Source organism: Psammomys obesus, unplaced genomic scaffold, assembly GCF_907164565.1.
Source record: "Psammomys obesus unplaced genomic scaffold, mPsaObe1.curated_primary_1811, whole genome shotgun sequence".
Taxonomy (NCBI): domain Eukaryota; kingdom Metazoa; phylum Chordata; class Mammalia; order Rodentia; family Muridae; genus Psammomys; species Psammomys obesus.
In genome coordinates, this window is record NW_026587215.1 from 2417911 (window position 1) to 2445440 (window position 27530).

General features: G+C 52.2%; 1 protein-coding gene across 3 annotated transcripts in view; it reads left to right on the forward strand.

The window, feature by feature from the left end:
- The first annotated feature begins 1336 nt into the window (after positions 1-1336).
- The window catches only part of Cacna1i (calcium voltage-gated channel subunit alpha1 I), a 99088-nt gene continuing 72894 nt past the window's right edge, over positions 1337-27530 (forward strand). For 2 of the 3 annotated variants that reach the window (XM_055602981.1, XM_055602982.1), the window contains exons 1-2: positions 23058-23164; positions 23822-23955. In XM_055602981.1, the coding sequence (XP_055458956.1) occupies positions 23072-23164; positions 23822-23955 (227 nt within the window). In that variant the 5' untranslated portion in view covers positions 23058-23071. Of the gene's footprint in view, positions 1567-23052; positions 23165-23821; positions 23956-27530 lie in introns of those variants that run through there. The other variant, XM_055602983.1, reaches the window with a different exon arrangement.

The window sequence follows — 27530 nt, forward strand, 5'->3', positions numbered from 1 at the left end:
TGTGTGTGTGTGTGTGTGTGTGTGTGTGTGTGTGTGTGTGTGTGTGTGTAGGTCTCAAATGTCACTTCCTCAGGGAAGCCTCTGCTCTTCCTTCCTTGTTCCTTAGTGTCTGGGTCCATAGTACTCAACTTCTCCTTTGTAACATGTTGCCCTGGTAGCTGAGCCTGTGTTCACAGCAACATCCTCATTTTCCTAAAATTTTGCTTTACTTTTGATGATGTGATAGATAACACTATCTTTTATAAGATAGGCAACTCCAGTCTTTTATATTATGTTATTTTAAAAAGATTTATTGTTTTATTTTAAATTTATATGGGCGTGTGTCTATGTGTGGGTATGAGCATGTGAGTGCAGGTGCCTAAGGAGTCCAGAAGAGGGCACCAGATTCCCTGAAGCTGTAGTTACAGACAGTTGTGAACCACTTGATGTGGGTGTTGGGAACTGAACTAGGGTCTTTGCAAGAGCGTTCTTAACTGGTCAGCCATCCCTTTTAAGTTTATTTTATTTTATTTTATTTTTTGGAGGCAGATTCTCTAGCCCAGGTTGACCTCAAACAACCTGTGAAGTTGAGGATTCCCTTGAACTTTTGGTCCTTTCTGCCTCTACCTCTCCTGTGCTCCGTGAGCTAGGTAAGCTAGGTGTGCCACTGTGTCTGCTTTATGTGGTGCTAGAGAGGAAACTTAGGGCCTTGCGCCTGCTGGGCAAGCATTCCACTAACTGAGCTACATCCTCAGCCCTAGACTTTCATTTAATTTTTTTTTTTTTTTTTTGGCAATACTGGGACTAGCACCCAGGCCCATGCACATACTATACCCTCTACCACCACCACCGAGTCACACCTCCAACCAAAACTCTAGTTCAGCACTATGTAAAGAAAAGAAAAAGCTGTACAGGGCGGTACACACCTGTAATCCCAGCACTCAGGGAGGCAGAGGCAGGTGGGTCTCTGTGAGTTTGAGGTCAGTCTGGTCTACAAAGTGAGTCCAGGACAGCCAAGGCTACACAGAGACACCCCGTCTTGGGGAGGCGAGGGGTGAGGAAGAAAAAAAGAAAAAGACATCATTTACATTTTAAGGGTTTGTTCATTTACTTGCCAAAACCCACACTGACTAGGCTTGCCCAATGTCCATCTGGCTGAGGATTCTGACTTAGGCGTAGTGGCTCCTTACCCTAGTTCACATGGCTACAGGGAGGGCGAGGGGTGGCTTCCGGGATCTGTAGCTAGGCTTTCAGAACAGTGTCACTCACCATGAGGGGGGGTACGCTGGAGAGTGGGTGCCAAGCCAAACCCCACATGTGTCCTTCTGTCCCCTAGGGCTTCCTGCTCCACGCTGACATGGCTGACAGCTCTGTACCACCCTCATCTGCAGCAGCCCCGGCCCCTGAGCCAGGAATCACTGAGCAGCCGGGGCCCCGGAGTCCCCCTCCGTCCCCTCCAGGCTTGGAGGAGCCACTGGATGGAACCAACCCTGATGTCCCACACCCGGACCTGGCTCCTGTTGCCTTCTTCTGCCTGCGCCAGACCACAAGCCCACGGAACTGGTGCATCAAGATGGTATGTAACCCATATCCTTTGGAGGCCAGGGTGTCCGTGCCTAGCTCAGGGGCCAGTGCGAAGGAAGGATCGGTAAAACTGCTTCCTGGCCACTGGCCTGCCAGCATGGTCCTCTAGCCCCCAGAACTGAGGTCTGCGGTGAGCCTCTTGGGCCTTTCTGAGTGGGCACATATAGCCATCTGGGGAGCTGTCAAGGATGGAGGCTGGACCTAGGGTCCTGCTGCTAGAAGCTGCTGATGGCTGCACATTTTTACTTCCTGCTAAGAATCAGCTCCCTCAGCAATAATCTACACGGGGCTCTGAACCCCTGAGCCCTGATTGCTTCTGAAAAGCTCTGTCTCTCATCACTGTTGCACTAGAGATAAAATTTCCAGTTCATAAACTTTGGGACCTACATTCAAGATTCTTCACAGGTTCCTACCCCCCTCCCCCAGGTTTCAGAGAAATGCCTAACTTAGCCCTCCAGGCCCTTGGTGCCCTGGCCCAGCCTCCTTCTCCATACTGTCCTCCTGGGCTTAGCACAAACCATTCCTTCTGTCGATATATATATATATATATATATATATATATTTTTTTTTTTTTTTTTTTTTGAGACAGGGTTTCTCTGTGTAACAGAGCCCTGGGTGTTGACCTGGACTTGTTTTGTAGACCAGGCTGGCTTTGAACTCATAGAGAGCTGCCTGTCTCTGCCTCCCGAGTGCTGGGATTAAAGGCATGGGCCACCACACCCAGCCTTTCCTTCCCTCTTCATCTGACTAAGTTCTTTGCCATATCCTTCAAATCACAGCATCCGTGTCACTTCCTCAGGCAGCCCTCCATGATTACCTGGGGCTCTTCATGTGGCCCCACATGAAGCTGTGGATTTTTTTTTTTTTTTTTACAAGATCTCATATAGCCAAGATTAGCTGTATAGCTGAGGATGACCTTGAACTTTTGATACTTCTACCTCTACCTCTTGGTACTGGCAGTGCTGTGTGGTGGGTTTGCTGAGTATGGATGGGCAGTGTCCCATGGGACCTCCATACAGAATGAGGTGTGGGGGAGAGGGCTCCAGAACAGGCACAGCAGGAACTGGGGACCCCAAGAAGGGAGAAGCTAGGGGTGTTGCTGGAGTAGAAGGGCAGAGTGAACTTGGCTGACCTCTGAAGAGCCATCTTGTGTTCTAGGAGCTACATTCTGAAGCCCAGGGTACACGGATGAACTGTGCTGTGAGAGTGGGTATCAGGATGCTAGTGGCTGTGGACCAGTGGAGAGGAGGCTTTGGGATCCCAACTGTGGCTCTGTGGCCTGTAACAAGGACCACCCAGGTCAAAGGTGCTGGATCTCAAGGCCACCCAGGGCAGGCAGGTGCATCTGACAGCAGGGCTGAGCTCATGCTGAGTATTAGGGATGCCTGGGAGGTTAGCAAGAGCCATGCTGGAGCCCAGGCCTGCTGCTCACCCTAGCTGAGTGTCTGGGTTGATGATTGCCCTGTATCCATGAGCTCTTAGAAACCAGTGGAGCCTTGACTGGAGGGAGTGGACCCAGAGATGCCTCCTTCTTAGCTAGGAGGACTTGAGTCTCCACTTGTCAGAGATAGCTCAAGGGATTGTGGGTACAGCATGCTCTGTAATTTCTTCTTCTCCTTCTCCTCCTCTTTCTCCTTCTTTTCCTTCTCCTCCTCCTCCTTTTTTCTGTCCCTGCTCTCTCTTTGACCACCCCCACCCCTTTGGTATTTTTGAGATAGGGTCTTTCTACATAGCCCTGATTGTTCTGGAACTCACTATGTAGACCAGGCTGGCCTCGAACTCACAGAGATCTACTTGCCTCTGCCCCCTGAAGACTGGGACTAGAGTTGTATGCCACCATGCCCAGATCTGCTCTGTAATTCTATTCACTGACCACTTTCATATTTTTTCTGGGGACCCAGATGGAAGGTAAGCCTGTCCTAGGCAGCCCCAAGGATTGGGGGATAGACACCATCCACACAGTTTTAATAAAGTGTAGAGGAAAACTTAGGGGTGTGCAGAACATGAGCAGATAGTCTTCAGGCCAAAGAAGTGATGAATTGACTGACCCTCCCTTCCTCCCTCCCACCCTTTCATCCTACTTTCCTTTTGAGACAGGGTCTTTATGTAGCTCTGGCTGTCCTGAAACTCACTATGTGGATCAGGCTAGCTTTGAACTCAGAGAGATCTGCCTGCCTCTGCCTCTCAAGTGCTGGTATCAAAGGCTTATGCCACCATGCCTGGCTAACATTTGAGTTGTCAAGGAGGAGGCTAGAGGAGGGAGACAGCAGGACAAGGTCAGAGTTCTATCTGACAGGTGATAGGAGAGCATTTTGGATGCTCTGAGTAAGTCACTAGAGCTCTGAGCTTCTGTTGGTAGCTGGTCACCGTGGTTCTTGGCTTGGGAGTCTGGCTCTGATAGTCTCTGGAAGGTCTGACTAGGCTGACATGGCAATGCTGTCCCAAGTGTCATCGAGAGGTCCCTACTTGGGAGGTGGCCAGTGTCCTTTGTGCTGAGTGTGCGTGACTCATTGTCGGCTCTTTTCTCTTAGCCCCAGTGCACTACTGAGAAGTCTCCTTCCAGCTTTGAGAGCCAGGGCCAGTGACACTCACCAGGGGGCAGTGCCCAGCACTGGAACGCAGGCTGTCCCCTGACTAGACTGGGCAGCTGGATTGCTGACCTGTTGTGTAAACAGGCCCTCCAGTCACTCTGCCTACTGACTTCAGCCTCCCTGTCTCCTCTGCTCAGCGAGTCCAGTTTGAGTAGGACTCAATGGGGTTGGCTGAGGAGGGAGAGGAGGGGCCTTTGGTGGAGCTGGGTGAAAAGAGATTTGGTGGCTGGAGAGATGGCTCAGTAGTTAACAGTGTGCGCTCTCTTCCAGAAGACCCAAGTTGGGTTCTAAGAACCCATGGACAGCTCACAACTCCTTCAGCTCTTGCTGGTTAGATTTTTGTCAACTTTACATAAAAACTAGCATTTGGGAAGTAGGAACTCAATTGAGAAAATATCCCCATCCACATTTCCTGTGTAGAAGCCTATGGGACATTTTCTTTTCTTTTTTTCTTCTCTTGTCTTCTCTTCTCTCTCTCCTTCTTTCCTTCCTTCCTTTCTTCCTTTCCTTCTTCCCTCCTTCCTTCCTGTGTGTGTAGCTCTGGCTATCCTGACACTCACTCTGTAGACCAGGCCGGTCTTGAACTCAGAGATCCGCCTGCTTCTACCCACTATGCACTGGGGTTAAAGATGTGTGCCACTATGCCCTGCTGCATTTTCTTGATTAATGGTTGGTGTGAGTGAGCCCAGCCCACAGGGGGTGGTGTCAGTCCTTGGCAGGTGGTACTGAGTTGAATAATAAAGCAGGTTGAATAAGCCGTGGGGAGCAAGCCAGTAAGCAGCACTCCACCATGGTCTTTGCTTCAGTTCCTGTCTCCTGGTTCCTTTTTTGACTTCCTATCTTGACTTCCCTCAGTGATTCAGTGACCTAAGAGCTGTAAGCCAAATAAATCCTTTCTGCCCCAGGCTCCTTTTGACCATGGTGTTTAAAGACAGTAATAGAAACTCGTATTCAAGCTCCAAGAGCTCTGACTCCCTATTCTGGCCTCTGAACACATGTGGCACACACATGCAAAATAATAAAAATAAATAAAAAAAAACAGACATTTAAGCGGAAGGGTGGGGCACAGTTCAGCCGCACTTCTTCTGTTCTGCCCTCTGCTGTCTTCCCTTATCCTCCTGCCATCCGCCCTTCCCTCCATCCTCCTGCTACCCACCTGCATCCCACCTTTCTCTCCATCCTCCTGCTACCCACCTTCATCCCATTCTTCCTTCCAATCTTTTACCATCTACCTGAATTCTTTCCTTTTACTCACTCTGTTCTCTTTCCTCCACTATCCATCTCCCATCTCCTCCATCTCCCATCTCCTCCATCTTCCTCCTTCTCCATCTTCCTTCTACTTTCTCTGTCTCCTTTCTTCCACCATCTAATTTCCCCTTTCCTCCATTTCCTTCTCTGCATCCCACACCTCCTTCCTTCCTTGTTTCTTCTGCCAACTCCTCTGCCTTCACTTTTAATCACCCTGCCTCCTTCTATCCTCCTCACCCTTCATCCATCCTGTCCTTTTTCTTTGTATTTCTCCTTTTCTCCACCCTCCATCTTCCTTCCTTCTAACTCCACTCTCCATTCTCCTTTTCTATATTCCTTCCTCCACATCAGTCTCTAGTCTTTCATTTCCACTGTTTTTTCTCTATGCTCCTCCTTCCTTTCCTGGTCCTTCATCCTCAGCCCTCTTCTCATCTTTCCATTCTTTATGTTTCATTCTTCTCTTCCCCATTTTGCTTTTTTCTTCAATACTCCTCTTTCCATATTTTCTATCTTCTTCTACTTTCTATTTCGCATTTTTTCTTCCTCTTCCTCCATTTTACTTCCTTCCACCTCCTCCACCTTCCACTTCCTCCACCGTCCTTCCACCTCCTTCATCTACCTCCTCTATCTTTCTTCTACCTCCTCTATCTTCCATCTTCTCTATCTTCCACCTCTTCCACCTCCTTCCAATTCCTCCATCTTATTTCCTCCACCATCCATCCCCTTTCTCCATTTCCTTCCTTCTCCTTCCTTCCTTCCTTCCTTCCTTCCTTCCTTCCTTCCTTCCTTTCCCCTCCCTTCTATCCTCCCCATTCTCCATTTTCTCCCTCCCTTCTTTCCTTTCCCCTCTTCTGGGAAAGTCTCCCACCCTGGATCATCTGATGCTGTCAGGGACAGCAGTTGCTGTTTCTCTATTGGAGTGGGGGACTCAGTTCTCAGCCAAAACTTTGGAGCACAGGGCTGGGGTGGTGCCAAAGCAGAGTGAGGTCAGGGATTCCAGGCTCAGAGACAATTAGTCTAGAAGCTTCTGTGAGGTTACAGGTAGGATTTAAGGTGGGGCGACAGGAAAGCTGGACATGCCAATAACCCAAACTGAAAAGTTCATGTTCCAGATAATTAAACTTGGCAGTTGGGATGCTGTGTGTCTGGGGTCCAGAGACCTGGGGCCTTGGGCTGTGATCACAGAGCTGAGGCTGAAGTCTCTTAGTAGACAGGGTGGGTGGGAGTCAGCAGACTGCTGTGTCAACAGGGCACTCTCTGGCAGGGGCTTAGGGGACCTCAAAGTATGCCTCAAGTGCTCAGAGAGTCTGGAGAGGGGTTTCCGTCGGGGTCTGGCATGCTTTCCTGGTCGGAAATGTCTCTCTTCCACAGTCAGTGGGAGCTGTGTCAGGCAGCGTCTAACCTAGCCCTCCTCAGTGGGAGGAAACTGGGGTAGTGTTCAAACTGGTGCTACTTCGTGGGTATATAGGTCTTAGTGGGAGGGCACAGATGGGTAATGTTTAACCTAGCCCTCCTCAGTGCCAGGAGAGACAGGGTCAGCACTTAATTTAAAGCTCTTCCTGAATGAGCCCTGCTTGGATTTGGGGCTGTTGGTATTTGAGCGTCTAGACTGACTTGCAGGTTCTAGAATGCTGGCCATTCCTGACCTCTGGCATGGAATGCTGGAGTGTCCCTTCGGTTATTGTGACCACCAAATATGACCCTTTGCAATGTGCAGTTTTTGCAGATGGTGGTTCAGCCATGCCCCACCCCACCCCCACCCCAAACTTGAGCCTGAAGAGGAGGGCCTGCAGGCTCAGGCCAGGCAAGTAGGAGCTTGTCCCCTCCTTACCAGTCCCAGGCAGGGCAGGGTCATAGGGGTCAGCCCCGACAGTCCATCCTGAGCTCACACCCCTGGTTCCCGGGGCTCTGCCCAGGGTTCTCTGCAACTTGGTGCCCCTGACTCAGCTCCTTGTGCAGCTGAGAGCAAGCCAGGCCTGAGTCACTGCCTGAGTCACTGTGAGCCACCAGGCTGTGGGGACCCTCGAAGGCAGGGATCCAGCTCACCGAAGCATCAGCCCACTCCCTGGACCTGGGACACTTGCTAGCAACAGGGAGGCCTATGGGCCTGTGATGCCAGGAGAAGGGGCTGTGCCGTTTGACTCACGGGGAGAGGAGCGTGGCTCGCAGAAGTCACTGGCTACCTGAGTCACACCGACTAGGCCCCATTCTTTTGCTCATTGCTGGGCTACCATGGCCATTGCCATAACCCTCTAAGCTTCAGGTTCTCCTGTGGGTGGAAGAAGATGGTGGTGTCTCCACAGGGCATTCACAGGGCATTCTGAAGACCGGTGTCCTAGGTGGGGGGATATGACATAGAGATTCACAAGGGAGCAGGGCTGATGTGGTTACCTCTGTGTTGGGCGAACAGGCTTGCACGCGCGCGCGCACACACACACACACACACACACACACACACACACACACACACACGGCTCAGTAAACACTTCGCCTGCAGGAGATTCAATAAGATACCAGGCGACAGGTCCTTCAGCTAGAACATAACACCTTCAGCGGACACTGTTCCCAGGCAAAATCTGATTTCATCTGTTATTAACATGAGTCAGTGTGAGTCTGGCTGCTCATGCCCAAGCCGGTGTCAGGGCAGACATTAATTGATCATGCCATCTGCCACCTGCCCACCTCCCCGACCCATGACTAACTTGGAAGCCCTCTTTCTACCCCCATTGGGCTTTCAGAGACCCCGTTAGGCATAAGTGACTGCATTTGCTCATGTTAATTGTCCATCGTGAAGACCCACTTTTTTCCATCTTTGTAATGGCACCATGACAGAAAATAGGAGGTGGTTCCCTCCAGGCCTCTGGGGTGTATCTATATGCCACGGACTGATTGGAGGGCCTCATCTACAGCGTTGTCTTTAGCCGTCCTGGCCATCTTTGGAGACAGGTGCCTTTATAGCCCCACTTCACAGATGGGGACAGTGAGGCTCATAGAGACTGAGTTACTTTTATCCAGCTGGGTTATGCAGCAGGCATGTGGCAGAGGTGGCACGAATTCACAACTTCTGTTACCCGCCACCCCCAGCTTTATCCAGAATTTTGCTGCTCCCTGAACCCAGTTCTCCACACTCTGCCTGGGGGCCCGAAGTTTGCCTGGCAGTTCCGGGCGGTGGGGTAGGTCATAGTGTCCCAGGCTCTTGGTATATGTCCTCATGGACCTACTGGCTGTGCCCAGCTGGACATCCCAGGCACCCCTCCCATTCCTGTGTGTTCCTGGGCCAGTGATGGCCTGTACTGAGGGGTGGTAGGAGCAAGTGTGGTAGGGAAGAAGCTAACTGGCTAAGAAGGCCTCTTCTCTAGTTGGGATCAGGCAGAAGCCAACATCGCTGACCTTGGACAAGTCCCTCCCTCTGGAATCCCCAGTTTCTCCCTACTTGCAGAATGGCAGGGCAGGCAACGGCCTGGAAGGGGGCCAGGCATTGTCTTCTCTGCTGCCATCTTTGTTGGGCTCTAGGCAGCTGCCTGCTGGGGCTGATGAAGTGGCTAGTAGCAGGTCCTGGTATTTGTCCTGGCTAAGCTGGCCCATCTTTGTGTAGGAATGGGATAGATCTTGCTGTGGTCATAACCCTGATGGCTTATTCTGGTCACGAGCCACTCAGAGTATCTACCTACCCATTCTACCTATGGGATACATGGGAATGCTGAGCCCCAGGGCATCCACTGAGTGCCAGGTGTCTCAGAGGTCACAGTGCTGGTCATTTTGTGGGGATGATGTTGCAGATTTTGGGGCTGGTGTTGGGCACAAGTGACTGAGAGGTGATGCCAGGGTGTCTGCATCTTGGTGTCTGAGTGAATGAAGACCTGAGCTTGGCTGGATGCCGAGTGGTCTCGGGTGAGGCCCTTCGCTTGCTGAGCCTCTGCTTTGTCTGTGTAACAGGGCCATGGTGAAACCTGGTTGGGAACATTGGGATGGGATGAGAGCTTCAAGGCCAGAACTGGGCAAGCTGCTAAGTGTTGACTATTGCTGTGCGCACCCTGAAATGGCTGGTAGAGCCAGCAGGGTCTGCAGCAGCTGGGTAGCTGGGTACTGGTTTACGGTGATGGGCTCAGGAGGATGCAAGCAGGAAGTGTGCTACTCTGGGGTAAGAGAAGGCATTGTGTGTGTGTGTGTGTGTCTGTGTACATACATGTATGATATGTCCTGGGACAGTGTAAAGATGGAGAAGGAAGGAAAGGCTAGTCCTGCAAAACACCCTGTCACCATATCTGTCTCGGTCAACTAGTCTGGCCCCGTCTGTGGACTGGCTTCCTCTCAGCTCTGCTGTATCAGACAGGACTGCCAAATAAAGGCTCCTTGGATCTCTCAGCGCGTATGTGGGGATACTCTAGGCTCTCAGGAAGTCCCTCCTCACCATACCTGAACCTTTTTACCCAGGGTGCAAAGGTGCTGAGGCTGGGCTTTTGCTGGTTCTTATCCCCCTCCCCACTTCATCTGTCTTCATTCTCTCTCCCTTCCCTGTAGCGGAGACAGGGTCCCAAGCCGTGTTATTTCCCACAGCACCTTGCTTGGATATGCTTCTCCTCCCCCCCCCCTTTCTCCCGTAGTCCTGGGGCTCCTGAGCATGGAGCTTGTGTCCTTCACTCATGCCTGGAGGATGCTACTTCCTCTCTCCCTTCCTCCCTCCCTCTTTTCCTCCCTTTTTCCTCCCTCCCTCCTTTCCTCCCTCCCTTTCTCTCCCTCCCTCTCTCTCTCCCTCCCTCCCTCCCTCCCTTCTTTCCTCCCTCTCCCTTTCTTCCTCTGTCTTCTTCCTCGATGTCTTCTGGTCTCTACAATGGGCTTAGCATAGTGTAGTGGCTTGAGGTGTCTGTAAGTCTTCCTGATACTGCCTGCTCTCCTCCCTGACATCTCTCACATTCTATCCTAAAGCCCAGACACCCTCCTCCCCATGCTTCCCCATGTGAGCCCCGTTCCCTGTTGTTGGTGTTGTTCTCTCCCGCTTCTTCAGTGCTAGGAACCCACCAACCCTTCACAGCCACCTTCCCCAGACCCTGGAGAGCAAGACCAGCGTCTCTGCTGCCCGGTCCAGCCTGGCTCTTATGTTGGGTCAGCATTGCCAGTCTCCATGTTCCCATGCTTGATGCTCTGGTCGCTTTGGCACCTCTCAAGGTTGTGTGAGTGTGTGTGTGTGTGTGTGTGTACTGTGCTAACTCTATGTCCTTTAGTTGGGTGATGGGGTGGGATGGAGACCTAGGAGGGAGTGAGATTACCTGTTGAATGTGAAGAGGTGGAACCTCTTACATATAAAATATGTAATATAATATATAATATATTGTGTAATTATAATTGTATATTATACATTATATATCATAAGCAGACTGCTTATTTAGAGCCCAGCGCTGTGGACCCTCTTTCCGGTTGTCTGGCTCAACTCCCTCTGGGTAGGAGGGGCTCCTTCCTCCTCCAGCCCTGGCCTAATGGGACAGTCCAGACGGTGGCAGGCATTGCCGGGAGAAGCAACACATGCCTGGGAAATTGTCCGTTTCCTCCATCTGGTGTGGAGAAAGTTGTTTTTCTCACAAATAAGAGTCAGAGTCAAGTACCATCCCCCAAGATGCAATGGGAGGCCAGAGCAAGGACTGCTGTTCCAACTGGTTGCTAGGGTCCCAACAGCCAACTAGAGCAGCCTGGCCAGGCTAGGGAGATCCTAGCCCCCACCGGGCAGCCTCAGGGTCTGTGGAAAGAATAGTAAGGGTCGAGGCTGCCTGTGATGGAGTCCCTGGGTATTGGTGAAGCTTTAACTGCAGAAAGGGATCTTTCTATCTGGGTCTTGCTTCATGAATAGGAGTTTCCAGAAGAGCTGAAGGAGTGTGTTACTGGTAGAGGGAATAGTGGGGGTTTGTAGTGAGTGAGGCAGGGCCTGGAGAGCCTAGGTAAAGGCTTGTACTTGTAACAGTGGGTGGTGGGATGGGGGCATGGCAGGTGACCAGCAAGGACGGACCACGGACACAGTCTTCTTCTTATCTCCTTGCTTTTAACTATTAACTAATTTGTTATATGTGCGCATGTACATGTGTGTGTGCACATGCCATGGCACGTGTGGGAAGGGTTTCTGAGGGAGAGACAGGGTGTGCAGCCAGCCAGGAGGTTCTTGCAGCGACACTGTTGACTGTATCAGCTGTTCATCCAATGACAGTTGGAGCTTTCTGGGTCCGAATGGAGGTGCCCTAGGGTTCAGTCATTCCCCATGGCCACCAGGCAGGTCCAGACACTCAAGGTGTCTACAGAGCCCCCGGTCAAATGTAAGAGGCAACCAAGTCCCAACCCTTCTGAATTAGGGTGGTGAAAGAGGAAGAGATGTGAGGTCAGCTTAGGAGCCCACCAGAGCCTCACTGTGTGAAAGAGAATGAAGTTGCTACGTGGGACCACCCGGCCTGGAGGTGAGGGTGACAAGAGGTGAAAAGAGGGGCATTCATCAACATGACATGGACTGGCTGACTGAATTCTAGCTGGCTCTTATATCCTGCCCGGGAGCCTCCAGGCTCATTTTGACCTGCCGTCTCCCTCAAACCATCAGGATCCTGTTGGGAGACAAATGGCCACGCTTGTCTCCCTCAGGGAGGAATCAATAGTCTTTTTAATCAGCCGGAAGGTCTTTCTGCTAATCTCCCTGCAAGTTGCTGCGGGGCTGCCTTCCTCTTGCAGGGCTGTCTTCATGATCGGCCAGGTGGGGCTGTGTGGTGCCGGGTGGATACCTTGGCCTCTCTGGGCTCGGTGTCCCTCTGGGGATGAAGCGGCCGTGGGAGAGGTTCCTAGAGCTTCCCTGATCACTGCCGGCTGCTGGTGGTGATGGGGTCCCGCCGTCTGTCCTCCGGCTCAGGTCTGTTCTCTGCAGGATACAAGCTTGGTGACCTGGGGGTGGAGTAACCCTTTCCCTGAGTGTCAGTTTCCTGACCCCTACAAGTGGGAGCTGGAGGGTTCTGTCAGGTTGATTTTGCTCCCAGGGGACATATGACAGTGTCTAGAGGCACACCTCCTTCCATGCATAAGACAGCCCATTCAGACAACTGCCAGTCCCAAAGCCACTGGGGCTGAGGGTAGAAACCCCAGGGGTAAGGACAGGACCAATGTGAACCCGACAGTGGGTCTCATTAGGAGGGAGGATGAAGCTGAGTCCCGAGCAAAGGGTTTCCTATACCACCGAGCCCCATTCCCTGCTGGAACGGCCATTGCTTGTAGTGTCAGCGCCTTCCAGGAGCCCACTTATCCATCTGTTCTCTGTCCACACACCTAGCCATTAATCCACCAACTGTCCACTTAACAACTCATCCATCCATTTGTGTATCATCCATCTATCCACTCATCCATCCATTGGTCCACCCACCTATCTGCTTACCTGTCTTCCATCTTTCCATCCATTCCACCACTTCTCATTTGTCCTCATGAGGAGGCACTTCCCATCCACTTATGCTTCAGCCCTTCACTCGCTCATGTTGTCACCTGCTCAGGGCCAAGACAAGACTGTATTGGGGCACTCTTATTTTCTCCACGAATGCTTTTCAGGACCTTTGGTATGCAATAGAAAACTTCCATTCTGCCAGTTAGAGACTTCCTGTGTTCAAGCTCCATATTTTATTGATGTGTACCTCTTTTCCAGGCCTACACCCCCCATCACTGTACAGAGCAGATATGTGGCAAGGCTTTTGATGGAATGCCCCGGAGCAGGCAGGGTGAAGTGGTAGAGTTGGTATGGGCAGGGATGATGTTGGATGGTGGTGAAGCCAAATGGCCCTGAATGGCCAGCCAAGTGTTCAGGGCTGAGAAGCAGAGGCTGGGTGCGGTGTGGGGGTGTGGGGGTGTGTGGTGTGGTGTAGAGCATCCAGGCTTTTGGTTTTGGAAGAGCTGCTGGGATACATACATACGGAGGATGTATCTCAGAAGGCAAGGCTGAGGGAGGGGGCTGTCCAGAGACTTCTAAGTGGGGTGTGGGGATTGTGTAGTGAGGAGTAGGTGGGGAGGACCGTTCTGGTAGTGAAATGGACACATCTCTAAAGTAGTTGCGGGGGTTCAGAGGGGTGGGTAATGAGGAGACAGTGAAATGGACAGGCCACTAGTGTGGAAGGAAGCTCCCAAGAGCTATGGACAGGTTGTTAGGGCAGAAGGGGGTTCTGGAGGGCTGTGGGCCTCTTCCGAGGCTGGTGGTGAGGTGGAAAAGCACGGCAATGTGTTGTGGGCAGCGAATGTGCCTGCCTCCCTTTATGTATGATGAACTCGGGCTTGACAGAGATCTTTGGTGCAGAATCTGGGGGCTCCTGCTTGCTGCAAATGATACTCAGTTTTGGGATAACCTTGGCCTCTGATCACCCCGTGGAAGGCCGTCAACAGCGGGGTCAGGGAGAGGAGAGGCAGGGCCCAGGGCTGGCATCTGAGACCCAGTGCTGGAAGATAGAGCTCAGGAAGTGGGAAGACCAGACTGGGGACTTGGGGTGATTCCTCTGCTCTGGGGGTTCCTAGAACAGGTGTCTTAAGCTGGGGCTCATGAGCTCTTGTGGGGGCAAGTTGAGTTTCATTTAGCATTTCTTTTCTAAACAGTGAAGGTAAAAACTAACACTGGACACCTTCCCGCTCCCCACCTCCCACACCCACCCCTCATGGCACAGTAGCAGTTCCTGCCGCATGGGGGAAGAGTCATCAGTGCTTCCTGTCACACCAGGGTCACTGCAGGGCTCTTGGATTAATAGGCACATCCTTCATGGTGACAGATTGTCACATAACCTTAGACCTGCTGCTGGGCCTTGTTATTTATTGTGTTATAACAAAGCATGTGTATTTATCAAAAAACTCATCTTTTTCCTGGTGTGGTGGTTCATATCTTCCATCTCAGTCCATGGGAGGCAGAGGCAGGTGGATCTCTATGGGCACAGAGTCAGTGTTCTATATAGTGAGTTGTAGGGCAGCTAGAGCTACAGAGAGAGATCCTGTCCCAGAAACAAAGAACAGAAAACAAAACAATACAAAAAACCCTTAAAAGCTTGAGGCCAGCCTGGCCTAACAACTAATTCCATGTTAACATATATTTATATATGTAAGCATATTACATTTCTAGTCCTAGGTTTTTAAGAAAATTTACATTAAAAACTATTCTGGGCTGATGAGATAGTTTAATTTGTAATAGTACTTTGCTGCCACCAAGCCTGGCAACTTGAGTTCAATCCTGAGGACCCACATTGGTGGAGGGAGAGAATAGATTCCCATAGGTTGTCCTCTGACCTCCACACACACATATGGATAAAAAAAAAAAAAAAAGAATAAATAAATAAATAATTCCATTATTTCTGCGTTTAAGACAGAAAAGATGAAGAGCCTGTGTTCTCAAGGGAGAGGCGTCGGCCAGGCCCAGGGCTGCTGGCTGGGAGTGAGGAAAAGGTAGTTGTGTGTGTGTGTGTGTGTGTGTTGCTGTGAAAACACACAGGTGACCATGAGCAGGTATCTGTGTTCTTGGGCAGATGTGGTAAAAGACAGCACACAGGAAGAGAGGCAGTACCATCACCCTCTGTCTCTACCGGGTCTCCGGCATCAGGGACCAAGTGTCCTTCATTCCGGCTTCTAAGCACCAGGCCCAGAGGGACGCCCCAGTGGAGGAGTGTAGGAAGAATATTGAGTGATGGGTGTTGAATAAGGAGCAGTAGCTGTGGGAAGGAGAGGAGAGGGCGGTCAGGATGGGCAGCTGGGCTACAAACCCCTCCCTGGCCTCCATGGTGCCTCCAGGCGATGCGAGTCCCACCTCCTCACAGCTGCAGATGTCCTGTGTGGCTGTCCCATGGAAGACTCCCAAGTTTGCGGGACGGGATGCCACCAGGAGCACAGGGCGGCTGGGGGGAGGCGACCGAGCCTGGCCAGTAGTGGGCTGTCTTAGCAGATGTGTTCACACTTGGCTGCTGAGGGTCACAGAGAGCTCTGTAGGTGCAGTTTCCTTGAGGTGTGCTCCTGAGGCCATGCCTAACCCCTGGACAGCTGTGGTCCTGGTGCCTGTAACGCCGTCTCTTCCTTAGTGGCCAAGTGGTATGTCTGGCAAGTCTTTTTGGCCAGAGCCTCTTTCCTGCCACCCACCCTGAGGTCTCTTCCAGACTGGCAGACACTGTTGCCTGCCCGCCCCCCTGGCCGTCTGTGCCAGGCAGCACAGCTTGCTGGGAATATGGGAATCAGAGACGGACAAATCCACTGAATTTTTCTATGGTGGGGACTCTGAGATGGGGTTAAGGATGGGAAGGGAGAGAGGTGAAAAGGGAGAGAAGAGGGTAGACTTGCCCCTTGCCTTTATTTTAAGGGACTTCAGGGCTTGTAAGCAGAGCCAACCAGCTTGGCTGTCTGTCCTTCAGGACACTTCCTTTCACTGGGGACATGCAAACTGAGTGGAACCTGTAGCCTAAATGCCAGCTCACTGCCGTGCCATTTTGGGCCAGTTGTATCCTCTCTAGACCTTCTTTTCTGTGACTGGAAAATGAGTGTTATCTGTCTCCCGGGGGTATGGTGGAGGTGGTGAGGGAGAGCAGATCTACAAACATGTATCAGAAGAGGAATTGCAAGGGGCCTAATCCTAGCTACTGCCTTCCTTAGCTGTAACTGCAGATAAGTCACCGAGCAGGGCCGCAAGGGATGCTGGGAAAATATCACTGGAGGCCAGAGACAGTGGGTGCCTCAGCATGTTGCTTACGTTTTATTTATTTACTTTTGGGCCAAGGCTTTATATAGCCCTGTCTGGCCTCAGACTCGCCATGTAGCCAATGATGAGCTTGACAGCGTTGACATTGTTGGCAATTTGGGCTGACTGATTTCTTTGCAGCAGGGACTTCCCTGTGCAATGTAGGTGTTTGGCAGTGTCCCTGGGTCTCTACCTACCGGATGTCAGTGGTTGCCTCCCCGAGCCTGAGTCTGTGTTCAACTTTAGTAGACACTGTTAAACAACTCTCCAGAATGACCATCACCCATAAAGATTAGTTGAATAGATTAATACATGAATGAATGAGTGACTGGATAGCCTTGATCCCCAGGCCTTCAAACATGGCAGCCGTTGTCCTTGTGGCAAAGACAATATGGCCGTATGTCAGGAATGGTTTGGGAACAGGACTGTACTCTGGGGTTTTCCAGGGTACAAAGTGAACTTTCTTTGTAATTTATTTATTTTTATTTTTCTGTGTATTGGTGTGTTTCCTGCGTGTATGTCTATGTGAGGGTGTCAGATCCCCCAAAACTGGAGTTACAGACAGTTGTGAGCTACCATGTGGGTGCGGAGAATTGAACCTGGGTCCTCTGGAAGAATCAGGCAGTGTTCCTAAAACTGTTGAGCCGTCTCTCCAGCCCTGACGGGAATGTTCTTTAGCTCAGCCCACTGGTGCGCATGTTAGGTATGTAACAGGTGCTCCATAGATGCTTGGGGACCAGGCCTCAGGGAATCAGATCTGGCTCAGGACCTGGGCTGTGTAGACCAGGCCTCTGAGTTTCCCGGGGCCTGAGCTCTTCTCTGTCCTGGAGACAGACTGAGGGAGCTTGGCAGGGAGACTGTCCTTCGTGCCTGCTCCCCATCACGGAGGACTTGGCCCCAGCCCCCTTCCTCCGCTTGACATATTTAGACAACGGAGTAGAAGAACCCTGGGAAACGGATCTGATTTCAGATTTGATAAAAATAAAAACAAACTTGGCCACCCCCGCCTAGCCCAGTGCTCCCCCCTCAGCCTCCCTCCCCAGCTTCCACACCCCCTCCCCAAGGACAGAAGCCTCATCAGCGTTGAAGGAAGGAGGGTGGTGGTCGCCATGGTAACCATGCAGACCTCTGGCAGCTCTTTGAGAGGAGACTGCCCTGCAGAGCCTGCTTGGCAGAGTGGCACTGTCCCTCTGCCTGGTCACTGTCCTGTCTGGGCCTGGCAAGTGTGTGTCTGTGTGCACGTGAGTGAGTGTGTGTGTGTGTGTGTGTGTGTGTATGCATGTTCCTTGTGTGGTGGAGCCCCCAGTGGCCCTGAGCCTACCTAGCCTGACCCACATTCTGGCCTTCTCAGACTGTGGAGTTCCATATTGATTCACCTTGATCTTTTATGGCTGTTGTGATGGACACAACCCTGGCTTTTTCTCCTGGAGCTGCCAGTCAAGAAGGGCAATGCAGGGACCCCTGAACACTCAACTCATGAGGGAACCCAGGGTCCAAGGTGCTGAGCATGGTGTGCATAGGGTGTGGCTGAGAACATAGGACCTGAAGCCAGCAAGAAGCAGTTCAGATTCTGCTATGCCACATGCCACAGTGCTGGCTGCCTCCGTTTCCTTATCTGTCAAACGGCAGCAGCAGTGGTTGCTGCCAGGCTGAGGGACTTTCCAGAGATACCATGTCTTGGGCTTCTGCGGGCCGCCTGATTCTTCGACGGCCATTGTTTCTGAGACAGGGTCTCTGCGGCCCAGGTGTCTTCTAACTAGTAATCCTCCTGCTGTGGTCTCCCCAGTGCTGAGGTGGCAGGTGTGTGCCACCGCACCCGGCCAGGATGACCCTCTTTGAAAGGCTGTAAGCTGTAAGGCAGCTGCCACTCAAAGGACTTGTAAAGACCCCTTCCACCTCCACTCGAGATCATATGAAGGAGTGAGCAGAGAACACCGAGGTGGGATCTCTGTTCCCTCCGAAATCCAGGAGAGCCCCGGCTCTGTTGTCAGAGAGGCTCCTCCTACTGACCCTGCCGTGCTGGCTTTGCAAGCTGGGACCTCCTGGCTCCTTGCTGCATGTGTTGACATTACAGGTTTGTTTAAGATAGGATCTGTGCAGCCCAGGCTGGCCTCAAACTCACATACCTTCCGCCTCTACCTCCTGAGCGCAGGATCACAGACCTATGCCCCAGTTCCTGGCTTGATGTTTGCTTACAAAGCTTATTGCCAGATACTCTTGGTCACCTGGCAAGTGTTTGTAACCACGCAGGTGTCCACCGGGCAGCTGGTATACAGCAGACACTCCTTATGTGTTCATTAATTCTCTGCATGGCCTTGAGGACTTTGGGAAACAGTGGGAGTGCGGACAGCTGGTAAAGGTCCAGGCTTCTGGAGGGTTCCCCCAGGTCTGGCTGGCTGGTGGTGGGGCTGAGGTAGGTGTTGGAAGGTCCCTCCAGCACTCATAAGGGTGCTCCGGTGTCTTCTCTGGAGCCTGCTGAAAAGCCAGCTTTGCCATTAAGGAGACTGCATTGATCTGATGGACACTGATTTGCTCTGTGGGCTCCACAGGGCGCTCATGGCCACCGCCCTGGGCTGTTCAGGGTGACAGGTAGTGCCTGGATAGGTGGGGAAGCTCAAGGCTGGTGGGCTTGTAAGACCACAGTGACACAGGAATCCCTAACGGTCCAGGCCCTCTCTGTGCTTGGTCAAGTCTCTGTTCCTGTGACACATTTGTGCAGTGGGGCCTTGGATCCCACACTGTCTCAGGACTGAAGGGGGCTGCTCTGCTGTCACCTCTAGAGACTGAGGGCCTCAAACAAAGAAGCTGAGGTGGTTGGGTCCCCATTACACATATTTAGATGCCTGGCCAAGGCTTGGTTTCTGGCTGTGAGGGGTCATGGGGAGATATTGAGTACTCTTTTCTCTTGTGGAGCCAGTATTCAAACCCCACCTGTTTTATTACCCAGAATTCCCCATCTATCCTCTTGGGGTCTTCATCTTTTATTCCATTTTCCCAGAATTCAGCCTGGCCTGCTTGAGCCCTAAGCTCCTTGGTGAATATGATTAATGATGGGAAAGTAGGTATTGGATCAGGCCACCAAGCTGCCCAACCTGAAGGCTACGATTCTTCTGACAGTTCCTACCCTCACTGCATGCATGGCCTGGTTTATCTTCCAGGAGGCTCCGGGCCTTTCATCCCTGAGCCAGCGGGAATGTGTCAGGAGCCATGGGCAGCAGTGCCGCCTTGGCCTGACTTCTGAGTCTTGGAGCTCTTGGATGGGGGCCAGGCCCTGCCATCTGGGATTTCCCCTTGTGCCTGAGGCCAGCAGGAGCTGAGGGGCCCAGGAGCTGGACCTGCTCTGCCTGCAGGGCCTCTGTGCCATGCTTAGGGGTGGCTGAGCTGCAGAGGACACCGCTGGCACTTTGAGTTGCTCAGCCTGAGCTGCAGTGTGCCTTTGTGGAAATCACATTTGCCCTCCAAACCCACTTCCTTGTCTCTCCCTGATGGATGGTGGTGACAGTTAAGGTCACATCCCTGAGGTGCCTGGCATGAAGCAGTTGTAGTAACTGCCAAGTTCATCACTGTGGTATGTGCTAGACCGGGTGGGTGGAAGGCTGGGCACCATGGGGGAGGTGTGGGTGGCAGGTGAGTGAGGTTGGGCAGGGGTTTGCCTCAGAGGGAAGGTAAAGCCGTGCAGTGGGTAGGCTGGCAGGTAGCAAGAAGCTCAGTGTGCGCCAGGACCAGCAGGAAATTCAGCCAGTGAAATTACTGAGATCAGATTCCAGGCACTCTTGGGTATCAGGCTAAGGGGTGATGGGGAGCCATGGGAGGCTTTAGAGCGAGCGAGCAAGCGAGACATGCAGAGATTCATCTGGAGGGAACAGACTAGTTTGGGGGCGAGAAAAGACAGGTATAGTCATGTATTTAAGGCTGCCTCTGCAGCTGGCTAGTTCAAGTCAATTTGTCCCCCGCCCCCACCAAGACAAGACCTCATGTAGGCTGAAATGGCTTCAGACTCATTACGTAGATGAGGATGCCCTTCAACGTTTTTGGTTTTCCGAGACAGGGTTTCTCTGTGTAGTCCTGGCTGGCCTGGAACTCTCTATGTAGACCAGGCTGGCCTCAGACTCACAGACGTCCACCTGCCTCTGCCGCCCAACTGCTGGGATTTAAGGCATGTGCCACCACTGCCTGGTGACCTTCAGCTCCTGATCCTCCTGCCTCTACCTCCAGAGTGCTGCTGGGACTACAGGGATTCAATATGATGGCGCCACGCTTGGCTTTATGTGGTCTGGGAATGGAACCAGGGCTTCTGTGCACACTAGTGAAACATTGCCAATCTGAGCTGCACCCCCAGCCCCACCCCACTTTGGCTTCTTTTGGTTTGAGTTTTAGAGACAAGGTATTGCTATGTAGCTCAGGCAGGCCTTGAACCTCCTGCCTCCGGTGCTGGGATTAGAGGTGTGTACCGTTACACCTGGCTAAATCTGTCCCCTTACACTTAATTTCTTCTTTCCTTCATGGGCTCATCAAAAAGCATGAGGATTCAGTGCCTGGCATCACGTGGGGACGGCTGGAGAGGCGGGGGCTAGAGCTGCAGCTCCGGGAGGGGCTGGTACTGGGTCAGGTTCATGCTCTGAGCTCAGGGGGGCAGGGGCAGCATTGCGAAGGACAGGATGCATAGCTGAGAGGGGGCACTGGCCAAGGAGCCCAGCAGGTCTGATGTAGACAGATCCCAGCCATGTGACTCAGGAGGGGCCTTGAATTTCCCCATCTCTGAATGGGCCTGCCAGCTACACTTGGGTATGGGTCTCCAGGAAGGACAGAGGCTGTAAAAACTGGGCTGTGAGAGGGAGGTTGGGCTGTGTGTGTGTGTGTGTGATATCAAGGGGAATGGGGGTGTTCGCTGGTAATTAGAACATTTGAACTTCAAAAAAAAAGTTAATTAATGATGAAGCTGCTGCTTGGGCTCAAAGGGGGCCTGGCAGCGACTGAAATTAATTACAGGCTATGGCGGGAGAGTGGCAGCTAGGCCAGGGACAGGAGGAGCAGGGCAGGGATAGAGGCCGTGGAAGGCAGCTTTCAAGGTGAGCAGGGTCTGGGGAGCAAAGGGGGCTGTTGCTATGGAAATTAGGTCAGCGCTCTTGGCAGGCAGGAGGGGCCCAGCCCACTTCACCTGGCATCTGGCTGTGGTGGGCTGGTGTGGCTTCATGGAGCTGTGAACTTGGGTTGAGCTGGTGTGGCCAGGGCCCGGAGAGAAGCTCATTTATTCCCTCAGCAAGTCTTGGTTGAGCATCTACATGCTGTAATGGCTAGAGCAGAGCATGTGAATCCCAGTGACCCAAACTCTGCTCTAGAAGAGGGCAGAGACGATGAAGAGGGTTTAGAAGTGCTTCAGAGCTGTGTCAAGCCAGAGAGCTGTTGGGGGAGGGGCTGCAGAGGCGAGTGGAACTCCTTGCAGGGAGTGCCCAGGAAGGATCAGTTCTGGAGAGTCTTGGGAGTGCCTCAGTGTCTCCCAGTGGAAGGGACAGTTCTTGCAGGTGGGATGTGCCTGAGAACACACATCAGGAAAGGCAGGAGGCCACAGAATGAAAGGAGGCAGTCAGGGGAAGGACAGGAGAGTAGGTCTTGCTGGCCAGCTTTGGGGAGGGCTTCCAAACTTACACCAGGAGAACCTGCGAGCCACAGCAGGGCTCCGAGCAGAGGTGGAAAACATCTCCCTGATACTTTCACTGGCTCACATTCTGTAAGGAGGGGCTGGGACAGCCTCTGAGGGCCTGTGAGGTGTCCCTGGGCTCCAGTGGGAGCTTAGAGATGGGAAGGGGCTTGCTTGAGACCCCAGAGTCACTCCCTGGCTGGGACTGGAGTTCACGTGCGTGTCCTGGTCTCCGGTTGCTACGGGCTGCTCAGAAAGCACATAGTCTCTCTGTACCCAGATGCTAAGTGCTGGGGTCAGGGACAGGAGTGTGCAGACAGCTGGTGGCAGGAGCTGTTAGTCCTCCTCCTGGTAGATAAGAACTACTTCTGCGTCAGTCATCATCTCCAAGGAAAGTCAGGCTGCCAAGTGTGGAGATTCACTCCCAAGTCTGGCTTCAGTCATTTATGTTGTTGTATGGCTTAACTTCAATTTACCATGATGAACTTTTTTGGGGGAGGGCACAGGTCTCCTTGGACCCCAGAACTTGGGTAAGAGAGGAGAGGCTATTTTGGGAGATATGAGCCATCTTAAGCTTTCTTGGCTATATCGTAACAGCTTGGGGACTGTGAGTGACACAGCCCCAAGGTCCCTCTGAGTTTTGAGCTCTTTGGGTGGATAGATTGACAGGATGGAGTCAGCTATAGCCTAAGAGGGGTCGTTAGCAGGGGTACTTAGGAAGTTCTCCTGTCTGTGCTGGAGGATCCCTTATCCTGTTAGTGGCCCGTGGCTGAGTGAAGGACCGATCTCTAAAAGCCCTGGCTCCAGGTAGCAGCATTCTTCTGGGGCAGGACCTGGGGAGGTTGGGTGGGGACGACTTGGGAGTAGCAGCCAGAGAATGACTGTGAGTTTCAAGCCCATTGAGATGGGCAGGTTGGGAGAACATGTCCCAAAGGTTTCAAAAATGCAGCAGAGCCCTTGAACTGGAAGCAGGAGGCTTCTGCAGAGGGAGGGGTGGATGAAGGGAGAAGGTGGTCAGAGAAAGGAGGCGTCAGAATTGTTGGGGCTGGGGACCTTTCTGGGAGCCACTCCTTCCTTGGCGACCAGGAGCAAACTCTGGGGTTGGGTTTGGTCCCTTGCAGGGTGTGCTGTTGGTCTTACCTGTGTGACGGGGCAAGCCAGCCTCCCAGTCTCTGAAAATTTGGACCTGGGCTGTTGAGAGGTCCGCAGGTGGGTGGGAAGAAACAGCCTGTGTGTCCGTTAATGGGGTGTCCCATTCAGGAGTGTGGCACCCTAAGCCGTGCTGCCGCCAGTTCGTCCTTGACTCCGTGTACATGGTTCGAGTGTGTGAGCATGTTGGTTATCCTGCTGAACTGTGTGACCCTGGGCATGTACCAGCCATGTGACGACATGGAGTGCCTGTCAGACCGCTGCAAGATCCTGCAGGTGAGCCTCTGACTTCTTCTCTTCCTCCTTCCCGACCGGAGGGGGGTCCTCTCCCAAGCTCAGGGCCTTACTCTAGTGCAGTTTTCCACCTCTCCTACCTAATTGCCCCTCCAGCATCTTTTGGTTTCCCAGCTGAGGTTCCTCACCCCGTCCTGTTCTCACCAGTGAAGCTCAGTGGCTGACGCTTCTCTGCCGATCGCCCGCCTTGTTTCCCTAGAACCCCCGAAAGGCTCTGGGGCTGTGCCCATTTTGCAGAAGTAGAATATTTGATGCCCATCCCTGGTAGTCAGACCCGAGGCACAGAGTTGCAGTGTAACCCAGGGCAAGCTGCTTGATTTCTCTTGAGTTTTGTTTCCTCAGCTGTAACGTGGGTTATCACATGTGTGCCATTGCAAGAATTAGGAGTGAGGGTTTCGTCCCACGGCCCTAGTGCTTGGCAGTTATTAGAGATAATGCAGGTGAGCCGGTGCTCAGCCCCAGGGTCCTTGCCATTGCCTGGGCTTAAGCAATGAAGGGAATGGGCTGTGTAACCTGGGCAGCTTCATTTCTTCTCTGGGCCCTGGTGTCCTTTCTGTGAAGTGGTCAAGTGGACCAGGGCCTCTGAGGCTTTCTTCCTGTGCTACGTTTGACCTGTGCTGTCTTCCTTCTGCTCCACAGGTCTTTGACGACTTCATCTTCATCTTCTTCGCGATGGAGATGGTGCTTAAGATGGTGGCCCTGGGCATTTTTGGCAAGAAGTGCTACCTCGGGGACACATGGAACCGTCTGGATTTTTTCATTGTCATGGCAGGGTAGGTAATGACCTGGTTTTTGATGCATGCCAGCTGCCATATAGCAAATGCAGGGGTTTCTGGGCGATGACGGTGATACTGTGTGGGAGATGGTGCTGTCTGTGGACGGGCCTGGACAGACAGCTGTTCTTTCCTTTGACCACTGTAAGCATTTATCTGTTGTCCTGGATGGCCACCTTACACTGGGTGTTTTATGCTGATTAATTGCATGCCTTTGAGAAATGGAAAGCCTCCATTTCCCCGTCTGTAAAAAAGGAGTAAAGATACTAGCCTTGTCAAAATGAGTGCCAAGAAGTGTCGGCTTCGTCATCAACATCCTCATCATCACCATCATCTTCATCATCATCAGCATCAGCACTGCCACCATCACCATTATCATCATTATTGTCACTATCATCACCATCACCATAACCATCATCACTATCCTCATTGCATCATCACCCTCTTCCTCATTATCATTACGATCACTCGCTATCATGATCATCACTCCTATCATCATTTTCACTGTCATAATTATAGTCATCTTCAGCATCACATCGTATTTTCACCACAACCATCATCACCATTGTAACCATTACCCTCACCACTCTCATAGCCATCATTATCATTACCACCACTTCATCATCATCATTACCATCATCACCATCATCATCATCACAATAACCATTACCACCGTCATCTCCACAGTTATCATCGCCATCACTGTCTTTACCATCATCATCACCATCCTGATCATTATCACCAATCATTGTCATCACCATCATCATCATCACCACCATCATTATAACCACCAGCATCACCATTCTCACGATTGTCATCATGGGCATCATTACCATGATCATTATCATGGTCACTCAGCAAGTTAGAAATGGAGGGCAGACTTAAGCATCCACTGGCCCTGTTTTTGGTCATTTCTAATGAAGCACAGATGGCTTTAGGTGGGAGGATCAGTTAACCCAGGAATTTAAGACCAGCCTGGGTCATGGAATGAGACTTGACTAAAAAAAGAAAGAAGCCACATGCCACAGCCGGAGAAGCTGGGAGAAACTAGGTTCCATTTTGCCTATTTGGAGCATCACTCCAGGCTTCCTTCCTGCTTTTCTGGAGTCTGTCCAGCAGCCCGAGAGGCAGAGGGCTCTGCTGAGTGTGGGTGCTGCCCTGGAGGCCAGCGGAGGAGGAGAGAGGGCGGTATGCGACTCAGTCCTGCCAGACTCACTCTCTAGGACAGAGCCCAGCAGCTCTGCTGTGGTGGGGTCTGTCCACACTTGGATAGGACCCTGATCACGGCACTGTGTTTGGCTGAGAGCATTTAGCCCAGGAGTCTGATGGGACCAGACTGGGGACATGGGGGACATGATGGGAGGTAACACGTGGGAGGTGGAAGACAAAGAGGCACTAACCACCCTTCGTTATGGCTCAGCAGTGCAGGAGTTAGAAGAAGGCTGGGGACCGTGAGCGGTCATGTGAGTGGTCGTGTGTGGGAGCGTATGTGCGCATGTGTACTTGAGTGCTCTGCCATCAGTAAGGGGTAGCAAAGTCACCTTCAAATGGCTGAGAGGGGACTAGATGCAGAGGCCCGGAGTGTGCTGAGGTCTGGGGCTCTGTCCTGAAACGTGACATCCGTGTCACTGCTCTGCCTCCAAGCACCCCTTCCTGGTGGTGCTGCTCGGACTCCCAGCCCCTTTGCTCCTAGGGATTTGGACCACGCCTGAAGGCACATAGACTTCAGATGGTTTCTTGGGTACCAGGTCCCTGCCTTTGCCAGGTGCGTTTTCGTTTCGGGCTGACTGGAGAATACCCTTAAGTAGAGTTTCAAAGAGAAAGGTTTTGGACAGTATCTTTTTTAAATCTCGACTGTGCAAACTCGTCCCTTTGATCTTGGAATGGGAAGGACGGCATGTGTCTGCCCTTTCGTAGGATTGCAATTTTACTCCCTTAGAAGCGGTGACATTGTGCCGTGGGAACTGATAACGCGGGCTGCAGGGGCACCAGGACCACCCTGCTCCTCCTTCTTGGAAGGAAGCAGCTTTGCCCAGCCAAGAATCTGGTTATTTTCCTCCTCGTCCTCAGAATTCAGACTTTCTCCGAGGTGTCTAGAACTTGTAGTTCCAGCTTCCAGCACTCCGTTGGCTCAGAGCAGTTGCCCAGTCCCTTCCATGGTTTTCTAGCTTGTTCTGTGTTGTCCTTCTCCGATTCCTGTTATCTGGACCTTCTTTTCTCTCTTGTCTCTGTATCTGCCCTGTGTTCACCTGGACTGGGAGGGAGATCCGGACTCAGCTTTGAGAGTCACCCCTGGGCTCTCAGTGGGGTCCCCTCTGCCTTTCATTGCCCCTGCTAGAACTGTCCCCTGCTAGAACTGTTGTTTTCATCCCCTGGATGCCTTCTTGCTGTCGTGTTTTTCTGGGTTTCAGGACAGTTTGTGCCTGGTTTTGTTTTATGGATGTGCTCTTCACTCACTTCTCCCTGGGAATGCTAATGACACCTCTCTGAAGTCCCTGCTTCTGGAGGGAACCTCTGATTAGAGTGTCATTTACAAGAGTTTAAGAAACAAATGTGGAAAAAAGTAACCTTTGTACAAATCTTAGCGTGTCCATGCACACCTGGTTATTCTGCCGAATGGGGGGTGGGCGAGACTGCAGCATCTGGTAGCAGGTGTGGAAGAGGGCCAGGGGACCGCTAGAGCTGAGTGACAGCCTGGTGGTGGCCTCCCATGAAGACACCACAGGTCAGGGATGGGCACAAGTCTTTCCTGTTGGACAGGGCCGGCACCCACCTCTGGCTGGTAAAAGTCTACAAATGAGCTTGCAATTTCCCAGCGTCTACACCTTTTAATTAACAGGAAAGAGTAAATCAAACAAAGGCATTGTCCCCTAGATACTTAAAAATCATCGGGCAAGTCTGTTAGCTCATGCTAACAGGGCTCACTGTGTAGCCCTGGCTCGCCTGGACCTCACTATGTAGACTAGGCTGGCTTTGAATTCAGGTATCACCTACCTCTGACTTCCCAGTGCTTCAACTCAAGGTACATGGTACATCAGGCCCCCCCTTTTTTTCCCCCTAAATCTTGTCTCAGAAATGTCATTTCTTTATCTGGGTCTACCCTGCCCATCTCAAAGCTCACCCGGTTCGTGCCCGTTAGACCTCAAGCCCAGCTGTTTCTTGTTCTTCTTCTGCCTACTGGCACGGCGGATCTCCAAGCTGAGCAGCAGGGTGAGGACTGCCAGCCTCAGCACCCGATATTCTGTGACAGGCTCTGGTGACGATGTTCCTGGCTCCTGGGATCTTCTGACCACAACCCTCAGCATCGGAGAAGGCTGGCGTGGGGCTGGTGTGTAAAGCACATAGTCACAGACTCACTGCATGAACTGGCGGTGGCGGAGGGGCTGGGGTGGGCTGTGCTGTCACCCTCATTGTGGCTTAGAGGTGATGTCACTCATCCATCAGCTTCATGGGGCAGGGGGCTACAGGCTTTGCCCTGTACTAGATGTAGAACCAGACCTACCCCTCTCTCCAGGGTCTTCACTATCCTAGGAATGGTGTGGGTGGGGAGGACAGGGTGAGGGTTATAGCTGGTA